The sequence below is a fragment of the Lagopus muta genome, chromosome 1 (assembly GCF_023343835.1).
Source record: "Lagopus muta isolate bLagMut1 chromosome 1, bLagMut1 primary, whole genome shotgun sequence".
In the NCBI taxonomy this organism is placed as follows: domain Eukaryota; kingdom Metazoa; phylum Chordata; class Aves; order Galliformes; family Phasianidae; genus Lagopus; species Lagopus muta.
In genome coordinates, this window is record NC_064433.1 from 170,223,371 (window position 1) to 170,235,375 (window position 12,005).

Genomic DNA, 12,005 nt, shown 5'->3' on the forward strand with positions numbered 1-12,005 from the left:
GATCTGAAGATGGTGATTCAGCAAGACTGTGAATTCACACACAGCTGATACTGCCTTCAGCAACTTGAGTCATTTATAGGCAGGATGATATAGGCTGCAGTAGTAAAAAGTCTTTTTACCATTTAACCAAATGTACCTGTTCTTAACTTTAGAAGACATGAAGTGCCATGGTGATATCCTAGATCACTAAATGTCTATGTATTAGCCTTGTAATAATATTTACCTATGTACATAGTAAATAGCCAGTGTCTCCAGCCTCTGCTCTTTGTTCCATTTATCTGTGTTCTGTAATGAGAGATTCCCTCAGCTATGTCAGTCCAAAACTGCATCCATTTCCAGTTATCCATATTATTATTTTCCCTGTTTTGGAGGAATAATCTACAGCAAGGTTCTGTTATTAAAACTGACATTTTTCATACAGATCCAAAATGACAAACTGTACCTTGAAACTGAATTCACATGTGAACCCTTTTATACAATTGCAGATTTTTTTTTTTTTCGACATCAAAATCGTAAACTCATGGACTGCAGTCCAAACACTGACTGTCCCTTGAGACTGCCCCTTCACTGGGTTTTTCAGCCTGTCTTCAGCATTTCATCTTTCTGCCTCATTTCCCTCATTTACAGCTCAGCATTACATTTTCCATCTGTTTCACTAGAGGCTCCCAATGATCAACTATTGGGTATAAGTAAGCATTTCTTCAAATTTTCAGCTATTCTGGTTTCTGTGAGACTACGTGATGTTCCAACTAAAAGCATTTTGCAATAATAAATGTTACTATTAGAATTAAAATACATATTTAAATAGTGTGTTTGATTGTATAACTGCTTCATAATCAGTATGTGTGTTAACATAGCCTTTTTTTTCTGAGGGCATAAATGCCATTTGTTAAGAGTATTGACAACAGATTGTTGATTTGAACTTTCATCAACTTCACTAGTTAAACAATTCAGAGCTGATAACTACAAGGACACGGAAAACAGAAGAAAGCAGCAGGAAGAAAATTCATATGGGTTTGAACAGAGCCACACAGTGATCCCAACCTCTGGACGCTTTAGTGCTATAAATACCAAATCATAACTCAAAGTCTAAACTTCCCAAACTTCTGCTGTTCTGTCAGCAGAATAAAATGCTAAGCCTTCTGTAATGAGGAAGAAATTAGTCAATCAGGGATAAAAAAAGAACTGCTCATACAGTTAATGTATGATATTAATTTAGGTTACTGAAGTTGGCAGCCAAAGCTGCTACTCAAAGGAGGGTGGTACAAAGTTTCAGGTTGATTCCTTGGTTCCCTCCCACCACCTTCCAACATGTATATAAATTGTCAGCCCTCCAGAGCCTCTGCCAGTTCTCTCTTCTAGACTTGCCAGAAGCATTTGAGGACTAAAGATGAAGATCCTTTTGTTATTCACTTTTTCCACGTTTTTCTTGTCTGCTTTTGAACATGCAGCTGCATATGCTCACTATGACAAGATTTTAACTCACAGTCGAATAAGGGCACGGGACCAGGGGTAAGTATGAGGGGCTTTATTTGCATTTTAAAAGGGAATCTCTAAACAGTTACTCTTCTTTTTTTTTTTTTTTTTTCTTCTCGTGTTATATTAAATGTGATTTTTTTCTTTACTCTGTTTCCTATCATTCAAGAATTACTTTTGTTCTAAATTAGTTTCATAAGAACTAGATTCAGAGCTTTCTGGGGAGTTTCAAAGGGAGACTAAATAATGTAAAACTTCATAAAACCTGGAAAAAATTAAATCCCCACTTCTTGATGAAGAGAATGCATACATTCTAGAATCACTGAACTTAATTACAGTTCATGATGAATATAATGGGGCTTGGGATATGTTTAATACACATTTTCAAATGTTTGGATAGAACTGACATTTATTCCACAACATTTGCTTGCTTTTTTCTGTCCTAATGAATAAATCATGAACTATTCTTTAATACTGTCTGACACTGGGAGCTCTTTGTAGAACTTTTGTTCCCACTGGAGTAGCGGCAACTTGCTCAGCAGGGCACCCCAGAGACAACACTCACAAGCCAGGCTGTTCAGAGAGACAGAACTTATCTGAACAGCTGGTGTCAGGGAAATGATGTATCTCAACATCATATCTCCCTTCAATCTTTTTTAGTAAAAACTGTTCTGTGAAAAGAATTGTTTGCCATCCTTTTTGCCTTCCTTTATTGAATTCTCTCTCCCCCTCCCTCCCTCTCTTCCCTCTCACTCTCTCTCTCGTTCCCACTGTTGTAAAGCATATGCTCTAACTCTTGAACTGATGAACTTTTGTACTGTGAAATTACAGAAATTAGTGACAAAATGCCTTTGCTCCATGGAATTTGCTCTTAGAAAATTTCTCTTCTGTACGCTACCTTGCTAAGTAAAAAGTTTTCCTTGTTTGAATTCTGCAATGCCTTTTATTTACGTGCCAGTTTACCCTTTGGTCCCCAGCAATTCCCAGAATGTTTACTTAGGTGCCTGCGGTCCTCCAAATGGATGGTAATCAAAACAGCTGATTGATTTACAGGGTTTCCTTCCACATAAAGAGCCAGTCACTACCCTTCCCCATCTCCCCGTGACCTTCCGCTGCACAGATGTGTTCAAGAAAAAAGCTTTAATGAAAAAAGCCTGATGGTATTAGCAGCTAAGTCCCTGGTGGCTGGTAATTAATTCACTTCCCTGGAGGAAGGAAGAAACGTAAGACGTATTGAGACAGAGGGTCAGACCAGAGCGGAGGGGAATCATCTGTCCCCACCAGGAGGGTGGACTTGCCAAGGAACCCAGCTGGGTAGTCTTGGGAACTTGCATTGTGGTTACTTGAATGCACGCCTGCCTTGGCAGCTAAAGCCAGATGTTCACTTCTCATTCTTGCTTAACAAAATCTGTATATGCTGCTGTGTTATATAGCACTCCTATAGATGTGTAAAGACTTTTTTTTTTTAATGTTTCTCACTCCATCCATAGCCCAAATGTCTGTGCCCTTCAGCAAGTTATGGGAACCAAAAAGAAATACTTCAGCACCTGCAGAAACTGGTACCAGGGATCCATTTGTGGAAAGAAAGCGTAAGTATCTGCTGTTCAAAACACCCATTGAAATAGGATAGCATTCAATTAGAAAACTCTCCTCAGTATGAAACTAAATATTTGCTTCAAATGCAGAAGCAGGAAGAATTAATGTCATAGTTTTACAGTGTTACAGCTTTCCTTTAATTAAAACCGCCTGGATTCAGTAATTGCTGCCAAAAATAATCCCAAAATGTGTGAAAATGATAGCATGGTATGTAGTGCTTTTAAAGTTGTATGGGTTTCCAGGCATAAGTTTCAGGAATATTTTTCTCAGTTAAGTTTATGTAGGTATATTCTAAACACAAGGAAATACAAGGTTATGTGACCTACTCAGGAACACAGAGGAACCTGAGGGCATTTGTGAAAAGAACTGCACAACTAGCAGCTATGTGCTCAGACCATATTTTCACAAAGAGAAAAAAATATATATATATTAAGAGCACAGAACAAGTCTGGATGAGTTTCACAGTCTTTTGGAATCTGTATGTATTTCAGTTGTCCTGCTTTTCCAGAATACAAGCCATTGCCTTTTCTGTAAGGGGAAAAAAGTTTCAACAGTATCAGAATCACTACCTCTGTATCAGCCACGAGTGGTTTCAGAGAAAGAATATATACGAAAACCCCAATCCAGAAATTGGTCTGCTCCAATTGTCATATTTAAAATTGAGTAATTTAACAATGTTTACCAAATACAATGAACTAGTATTTTTTTTTTTAGTTGTACCGCATTTTCTCCTGTTAGTACACAATTAGTTGGATAACATTCTCAGCAGCTGTCACAGGAAATCACTGTTCTTGTTTCCCCATTAATATTGTTTCCCCACTAATGATTTTTTGCACTGTTAAAATTACTCTTGAATTTGTAGTCGGAATTCAGACAAAGATCTGAAAAGAGCTTGCATTGTGGTTTCCATTACTTCTCTTGGCTGTTACAGTCTTTGTGTTGTTAAGATTCATAAAAGATATCATATGTCATAACACATTGTTGGAAAGGACCCGTAGGGAAAAGGATGAAGAAGTAGTGGGAGGAAGTTTTCTCCCATTTTCATCCTGAGAAAATGTTTTCATTGCTCTGCCAGCATACCATAAATTAATGGAACAGAGTTAAATATCCAATACAGTGAGGCACAGATTCCACCACGCAGCCTTTCCTTTCAAGTACAGCCATGGCTTTGAAGTCTGAATTCTAAAGTCAGTCTAGACATGAGGAATGATACCTTGTCCCTATCGGAGCTCAGTAAAATATTATTGTCATGATCCAAGTTGTCACCCTAAGCTTTCTGCTATTGTAGAATTTATCAGATTAGTGATTACTTACTTCTTTAAGAAGATGGAAGGAAGTAATGGCATTGTTGTAGAGTGGAAATAGCACAAAGTATAATTAACTGTCCAGACATACAAGCAGTCTGATTTTCCCAGATCTCCAGAAGTTCAGAACTTAACTTACTGTCTTGAATCTCACTCAGTCCCTCTCTCCTTTATTTTGACTCTTTTTTAAAAAAGTAATTCTAGACAGGTTAGAAGCCATTTTTTCATATTAAATATTGAGGAGGTTTGGGCAATTAGTGATGATATCATAGTGATAGATTTCCAGTCAAACCAGATTGTGCGTGATCATCTGCCCCATCTCTGCCTTCAGATTTTTAGTATTCATAGGTTTATAGTCTTTATCAGAATCCTTCCTGCTCCTCCAGGTGGCGTTATAATACAGACTTCCTTCTTTCTTCTGTGGTCATCCGACAAGTTATCCAAAATATTTCACCTTTTGAGAAAAATCTGCCATACCACTAACTTCTTTGGCACTACATTTTAATCCACTACAGACACATTAGGAAGAAGGATATTTCCTGAAAATGAAATTTGGATATTCTCAAGTCAGTTTTGGAAAACAAATTACTTCTGTGGTTTTATTCCTAGATAGTTGTCATGTTCCTGTGAGCAAAATTCTGCTTTCTGCTTAAATCTGAAAAGGAACACATTGCTTTGTGAAGCTCCAGAAGTAAAATGAGCTGTTCAGTGAGAAATGTGTTTCTTCTAATGTGTCAGGAAAAGTAATTTGAAGCAATAGGCAGTTTGGGCTCAATGAAATCATACATGATTTTATTCCCTTTTCTGACAAAGCTGAAGAACGTTTTAGAGAGTCTTTGTTAGGCCCTAAGCAGGAAACCCACTACAGCCAACCAGTAGAAGAGACTGAGCAGCAGCAGGTAGAATTTGACTGAGAAACACAAAAACATCTCCATTCTCTTTTAACACTCCTACCATTGTACAGGCACTTACACAGAAAGGCTAGAGGAGAAAACAGTGTATTTGAGATTAAGAACAGTCATGGACTTTTTTGTGGTTGTAACTGAGCATCTGTTAAAACTTAATCTTAGCTCTTATTGGGAGTTATATTCTCTGTACTCGCACAATATGAATGTGTGAAATATGATGTGAATCCATTACTAAAGAGGTTATTTTAGTAGGAATGTTAATCCAAAGGACATGGCTCTTCTCATGTTAATATCTCTGTGTTAATAAGTCCTTCATAACTTGCATATAGTTTCTATAAAACGTTAATTTAAGGAAGTTTCTTATGTTTACATTTCCTACACACTGCTGTGAATTTTCAGTTGGGATACAAGCTAAAGATTTGCTAAAATCAAAGTCTTTTGGTCCAAATGTGTTCCACTGTTTTTATACAATATTTTATCTCCATGCCAGCAAAGAGTAGAAACAAATGAGTCACAGAGCTGATCTGAATAAGTTGCATACCTCTCTGTTAACGAAGAATAACAAGAATATATGGTAGTCTAGATCAGTTCTCTTTTCCTTGGGAATATATTGCCTCAGTACTAAAAGATACATGCAAAAAAAAATTCCCAAACTCAACTTTCTTCTCTATGACACATCTTATGCTAGCAGGGTCATACAGCTGGGGATGACTTTACTGTGTGAGTTGGAACGTTCCATGTGTCTGTAAGTGAGTGGTATTGAAAAATAGCATCTTGCATCAGGTTTTATAGCATTCTGGTGTTATTTTTGGATCCTCTTTATGTACCACTTTTCTCTCATTCCATCCTTCTCGTTACATTTTGAGCACAATTGATACATGGACCTTCCAATTGTGGTCAACCATAAGGGCATATTAATATTAAAAAAAAAAAAAAACAAAAAGCAAAAAACAAAAACTTGGAGTAACTCTCAGTGATTGGCAAAAGTGCTTTTTTTCATAACAAGTTACATGGTAAAAGAGGCAGTGATCTTGTAATGCTTGGCTGAAGAAACAACTTTCTTAACTAAGTTTTTCATTCAGTTTTCTGCTTTTCATTAATTGTGTCACTGTTGGTTATGGTAAGAACATTGAACTTGCCATGCCTTATGCTATTCTTACAACTCAACTTTTTTTCCTTTCTCCAAAAGCTAATTAAGATTGCAGCCTCTTATATTTGCTCAAAGGGTGAGGGAGATACGTACATATTTTTTTTCCTGTGGAAATAAAGAACTACTCATGATGAAGCAATTCACACATTTGGGCTAATATTCTGACTTTTGTTGCACATGTCAGATGTCTTGTTTTATTACCTACTGGCAAGGGTACAACTGGTAGGAAGGTGAAAGGTTATAAGTTTAATTTCCTTATTAGTTAGAAAATCTGTAGCCTAAACTCTCTGTTCATCTTGCATTTCGATGAAATAGCCATTCAGCAAATTGCCTCACAGAAGGAAATACGTGAAAAAGAACTGTACAACATTTTGCATATATGGCTCATTTGCAGAAAAGAGGCACCTGCCAGAAAGGTGAAAAGGTTATGTGTGTGTCTGTATATGACAGACTGGAATCACGTATTTCCCTAACACAGAGATATGAAGTGTTGTGTGGGTTTTTTTTTTTTTTTTAAATCTTAAATATTGAACATCTGTATCAGACTGTTGTAAATCATAATCCTACCTTTATAAATCATGGTTTGTAACACTATTGCTCTTTCGGTCTGCGTTCCTTTTTTAAAAATCTCTTTAAGTAGATTAGATAGTGATGCTTTTGAGTACAACTTCCCATTTGAGTAAGTTGTACAGTTTAATATGTTTGCGATCAGTGTTTGCCAGCTCTAGCTTGTGAAAAATGAGAGAAGCCTGCCACTGAAGAATGTACAGTTTAAAGCTGGAATACTGTGCTAAAGACTCAGCAAAAATGTTCAAGGAAATCCTGTTCAGAACTCTTTAGCTGCTGAGATCAGCCACACATATAAAAATAATACTATTAGTAAGATCTTCATTGCCATCCACAGCAGATCATAATTTGAAAAAAAAAAAAAAAAAGCTTAAGTCTGCAAATTTAAAACACTCTTTAGATCTTGATAAGATTATACAATTTATTGACATTCCTTGTATGGAAGGGCCAGAAACAACACATAACCCTGAGGGTTTTTTTGCAAGCTCGCACTAACTCTGAAGAGAATTTGTCAAGAAAGTCTATGGTAGATGTTTTGTTTCTGTCATATTAATTAAAAAGGCATTATATTCCATTAGGCATTCAGTACAAAGTTGAACGTTATGCTACTGAGTTACCAGTTAGCCCTGGTTTGCTGCTACATATAGATAATGCATGTTCAAGAAAGGGAGTATTTTACTGACATCTTTATTTAACAGTTCCTGGTCTGCTCTATTATTAAATTGTACATATGCTTTGATGACATACTCTTTTAACTCTGTGCTTGATTTGTTGCAATCTGGTTTTCATCCTTGCTATATTTACCAAGGAACCTCATGTCCAACTATCCTGTCTTTAGTGATCCTGTTTTCTATGACCTGCTTTATATCTGTACTTAATTATGTCCCTCATTCCTGAGCTTCTTCAAAGTCTTCTTGGTACACTGAGGCTCTGCTCCCATTTTATTTCACCATACAATCCCCAAGACCTTCTCCAAAGTATCCATTACATTTCTACATCCAGACTGTAGGTTTCCTCAAGTAGTTTTGTCATTTAAATTTACATTGTTTATTTTTTTTTCCCTTTGGACACTAGTGATACCAGTTCCTCTCACTATCTCCACTGTGTTTATTTTTGCCTTCCCTCAGTCCCACCTAATCTTTTCAAAATAGACTCATCAAATTAATTTTCTTCTGTTCATAACTCTGCAACCTCTTTTATGTTTGTTTTTCTATCAGTTAAGCTTAATGACTATTTATATATGACATTTAGTAAAACAACCAATTTGTAATATATACAGAACAGGTTGAATGATAAAAAGAGCAAAAAGATTAGGAGAAAGTGTACTTCGCAATGTAAAATAAATAATGAAAGAAATGGGGCTGCAAACTAAACTTGGTATACAATTGTTTTTTGTATGTTCTACAGAACTGTCTTGTATGAGTGCTGTCCTGGCTATATGAAGATGGATGGTATGAGAGGATGTCCTGCAGGTACTAGTTTATTTTCATATGGATGAGTCAGTATATGAGAAGCACTACAAAAAGTGAGACTTTCAAAGGTTGCCAGCTTGAGGAAACATTGCCTCTTTATTACAAATTACTGTCTGAGAATGCAAAGTTTCTTTCATACATTGTCAGTACAGTTGAAAATCAGCCTGCATTGAATTTGATCTTGCAGTTTAAGTTAAATTCCCCAACTGCTTACAGCTCCTGGATTGGAGAGAAGTGATAGAGTTCTCTATTTCCAAAACAGCTGAAGGAGAACCTCTGTTTCTGTTCCCCTCCCACTCCAGAGTAACCAATAGCACACCAGAGATCAGAAACCTAGGGCATGAAATGTGGTATATCAAAGTTCTGTTTACTCATTTTCATGAGAAGACTTGAATCTTGCTGACTAAGAGGCTTTAGATAAACTAAAGAGTGAAAAGGAAGGCAGAGACTATTAATTTCTCCTATTTTTGCATAAACCTAATTGCAACAAGAAAGGATAATTTGAGATGGCATATATTTCATCAATTTATAACCCTCTATTTGAGCTCGTCTTTTACATTCTGTTAAGCATATCTTAAGGCAGAGTTCATCTTGTTTGGGTGTATTCATTTCACTTTAGATGTTTACATTAGAATGAGATCAGGCATACTCCAAAAGATCCTGTCTTCTCCACAGCTGTAAAAGTAACTTGAGGCAGCTAGCTCATGTGTCAGTACCTGAACTGTGGATTCCTAGAATTAGGAGATCTGCATCCTATTCTCATATAGCAGAGTTTTGATTGTGAGATTATGGTCATTGTTGCTCTCTGAATCAATCTCTACACATGCCAACCACTGGAAGAGGCCTCACAGGAATAAATCTGGCTGATGGTGCCCAAATGTGACCCGCTTCAGCAGTTTTTGAGATTGTAGATAAAATTGACTCATATCCTCTCTCAAACATTCCAAATGGATAGGTTCCCATTCCATATGAGGCTTGGAACAAAACGAGGCATCTTTTATAAAGAAAACATTATAATATCTGGTTTTGTTTGATCTACTTTTTTCAGCTCATTAGACAAACCGTAAAATAAATAACAAGCAGATGTGTTTGGATGAATTCAGAATACATTGATAGTGGCATTTTAATTCAAGCATGTTGTTTTAATATTGATTTAAACAGTTTCATAAAGGCAATACACTTGTCCAAACAAAAGAAATAAATTGGACTTAGTTGTGAGAAATTTTCTGAAGTGTTTACAGTATTTCTGTCTGATGTTGATTTTAGTTGCTCCTATTGATCATGTATATGGAACTCTTGGTATTGTGGGAGCTACCTCCACTCAGCAGTATTCTGACATGTCAAAGCTGAGAGAAGAGATCGAGGGAAGGGGTTCATTCACTTTCTTTGCACCAAGCAATGAAGCCTGGGAGCAATTAAGTTCGGTAAGCATTTGTGTGTATTTATGTATGTATGTATTTCTCTTTCAGATAATATTTTAGTTAATGAACTAACAATAACTAGCTTATTTATAACCTAGATGGCAAACAGTAATAAGATTTTAGGCATAAGCAGACATTAGACAAGTTATTATTATTATTATAAGATTATAAGATTATAAGATATATGTAATATATTATGATTATATATGAAGATTATAAGATACATTATAAGAATGCACCTGCTTATCGTACATTACTGAAGCTAGACAATTTGAATTTATTTTCTAGGAATGCTAAGTGGCATTGTTTCTTATTTAAGCACTTGCATGTCAAATTTTAATATTGCTAGCCTTCGTATAATTTTAGGGCAACCAACAGGAATTCCATCAATTGCATAATGTAGAGTACAGTCATGTTTTGTAAGTGATTCACATGTCCTCCTTTTAGTAATGCTTTTAGTTAAAATAAATGTTGAACTAAAGTACCTTCAGTGATTTGCCTATGATGAGATTTGTTGTCTTCAAAATCAAATTAATCTAAAGCAGCATCTGAACAAAGCCAGATAACTAAGTATGGAAATCATGTATTTCCTAATTGGAAGTATCTGTCAATTGTTCTCATAGTATATGTAAAGGTAAAGCAATATATACATCTTTCTAACTGAAGAATGCTCCTGACATTTCAAATTAATTTCCTTTCTTCTTCAGGAAATTCACAGGAATTTAATTGACAATGTAAATATCGAACTATACAATGCTCTCCACCACCACATGGTAAACAAGCGCATGCTGACAAAAGATCTTAAGAATGGCATGACACTGGTGTCCATGTATAATGACCAGAAATTGCTTATCAACCATTATCCTAATGGGGTAAGTCTATAGATAAGACTTTCTTAATATAATAATGTAATTTTAACCACTGATATTTCTTCTATCAATTTGCTTTGAATAGTGGGATTGTTTGAAAATTGATGGTCTAAGAATAAATGAAGGAACTAAGTGAGGAACTAAATTCTATCAATTTGCTTTGCTGTAGAATGAAATAATGGAAAGATTAGTAGCTTGCAATTCAGTTGTTACTGATTTAAAAAAAGTAAATAATTCTTGAACAAATTTAGTTTTCTTTGCCCAGCTGATCACCAAGAATTAATGAATATGTAGTTTGCTGTTTAAATGTCAAGGTTCTAATGAGAATGAAATTCCTGCTAAAAATCAAGCCTTTTGTGGCCGAAATATAGCATCATAGAATGGGCTTGGGTTGAAAAGGACCACAATGATCATCCTGTTTCAACTGCCCAGCTACGTGCAGGGTTACCAACCACCAGACCAGGCCACCCAGAGCCACATCCAGCCTAGACATCATAATAAATCAAAGAGCAAAAACCTGCTATTAATCTTCATGTACTTACAAAATACTATTAAATCACGTCTTTTAATTAGATCAGATTTTTTTGTTTGAATTGGGGGCATGGCAGAAGTACTTAATGTTGCAGTGTGCAGACATCCATTACTTTCTAGAAATAATTTTCTTTTCATAAATGCTGAAATCTCCCAGTCATGTCACTCGCCCCTGCCTCAAATGCATGAAAATATTAATGTTGGACAACGGTTTACATCAATTAAAAAATATATATATAAAATCACTGTAATAAACAGATATAGTAAGCAAATAAAAGAAATAAGGACCGTAATGGCAAATAAAACGTGAATAGGAAATCAATGTAGCCTGCATTAGTCAACTGGTAGCTGAATGCTTTCCAAAAGAGTTGAGTCAGCCTTTTAAATCTTGAATGGTTTTACTTAATGTTTTAGAAAGACTGAAAGGACAAACACATTTTTCAGAGTACATAGACTGCTATTCCACAAAAATCAGATTCCAGGCATATGATCACATGAAAAAGCATTAATTTTTTACTACTTGATTCCTCGTACATAGGTTGTTACTGTTAACTGTGCCAGGATCATCCATGGCAACCAGATTGCTACCAATGGTGTTGTTCATGTAATTGACCGTGTCCTAACTGCTGTTGGAAATACCATTCAAGATTTCATTGAAGTTGAGGATGATCTTTCATCTCTCAGAGTAAGTGGACAAAATTAGAAACATTC

The 12,005-nt window shown here is 35.8% G+C and overlaps 1 protein-coding gene across 8 annotated transcripts in view; it reads left to right on the plus strand.

Annotated features, from left to right (window-relative positions):
* Nucleotides 1-1,159: 1,159 nt before the first annotated feature.
* Nucleotides 1,160-12,005, plus strand: part of POSTN (periostin) — a 32,632-nt gene continuing 21,786 nt past the window's right edge. For 3 of the 8 annotated variants that reach the window (XM_048967753.1, XM_048967757.1, XM_048967784.1), the window contains exons 1-6: nucleotides 1,160-1,512; nucleotides 2,967-3,065; nucleotides 8,409-8,473; nucleotides 9,740-9,897; nucleotides 10,602-10,766; nucleotides 11,833-11,979. In XM_048967753.1, the coding sequence (XP_048823710.1) occupies nucleotides 1,391-1,512; nucleotides 2,967-3,065; nucleotides 8,409-8,473; nucleotides 9,740-9,897; nucleotides 10,602-10,766; nucleotides 11,833-11,979 (756 nt within the window). In that variant the 5' untranslated portion in view covers nucleotides 1,160-1,390. The remainder of the gene's footprint in view (nucleotides 1,513-2,966; nucleotides 3,066-8,408; nucleotides 8,474-9,739; nucleotides 9,898-10,601; nucleotides 10,767-11,832; nucleotides 11,980-12,005) is intronic. The other 5 variants (XM_048967792.1, XM_048967774.1, XM_048967807.1 and 2 more) reach the window with 3 other exon arrangements.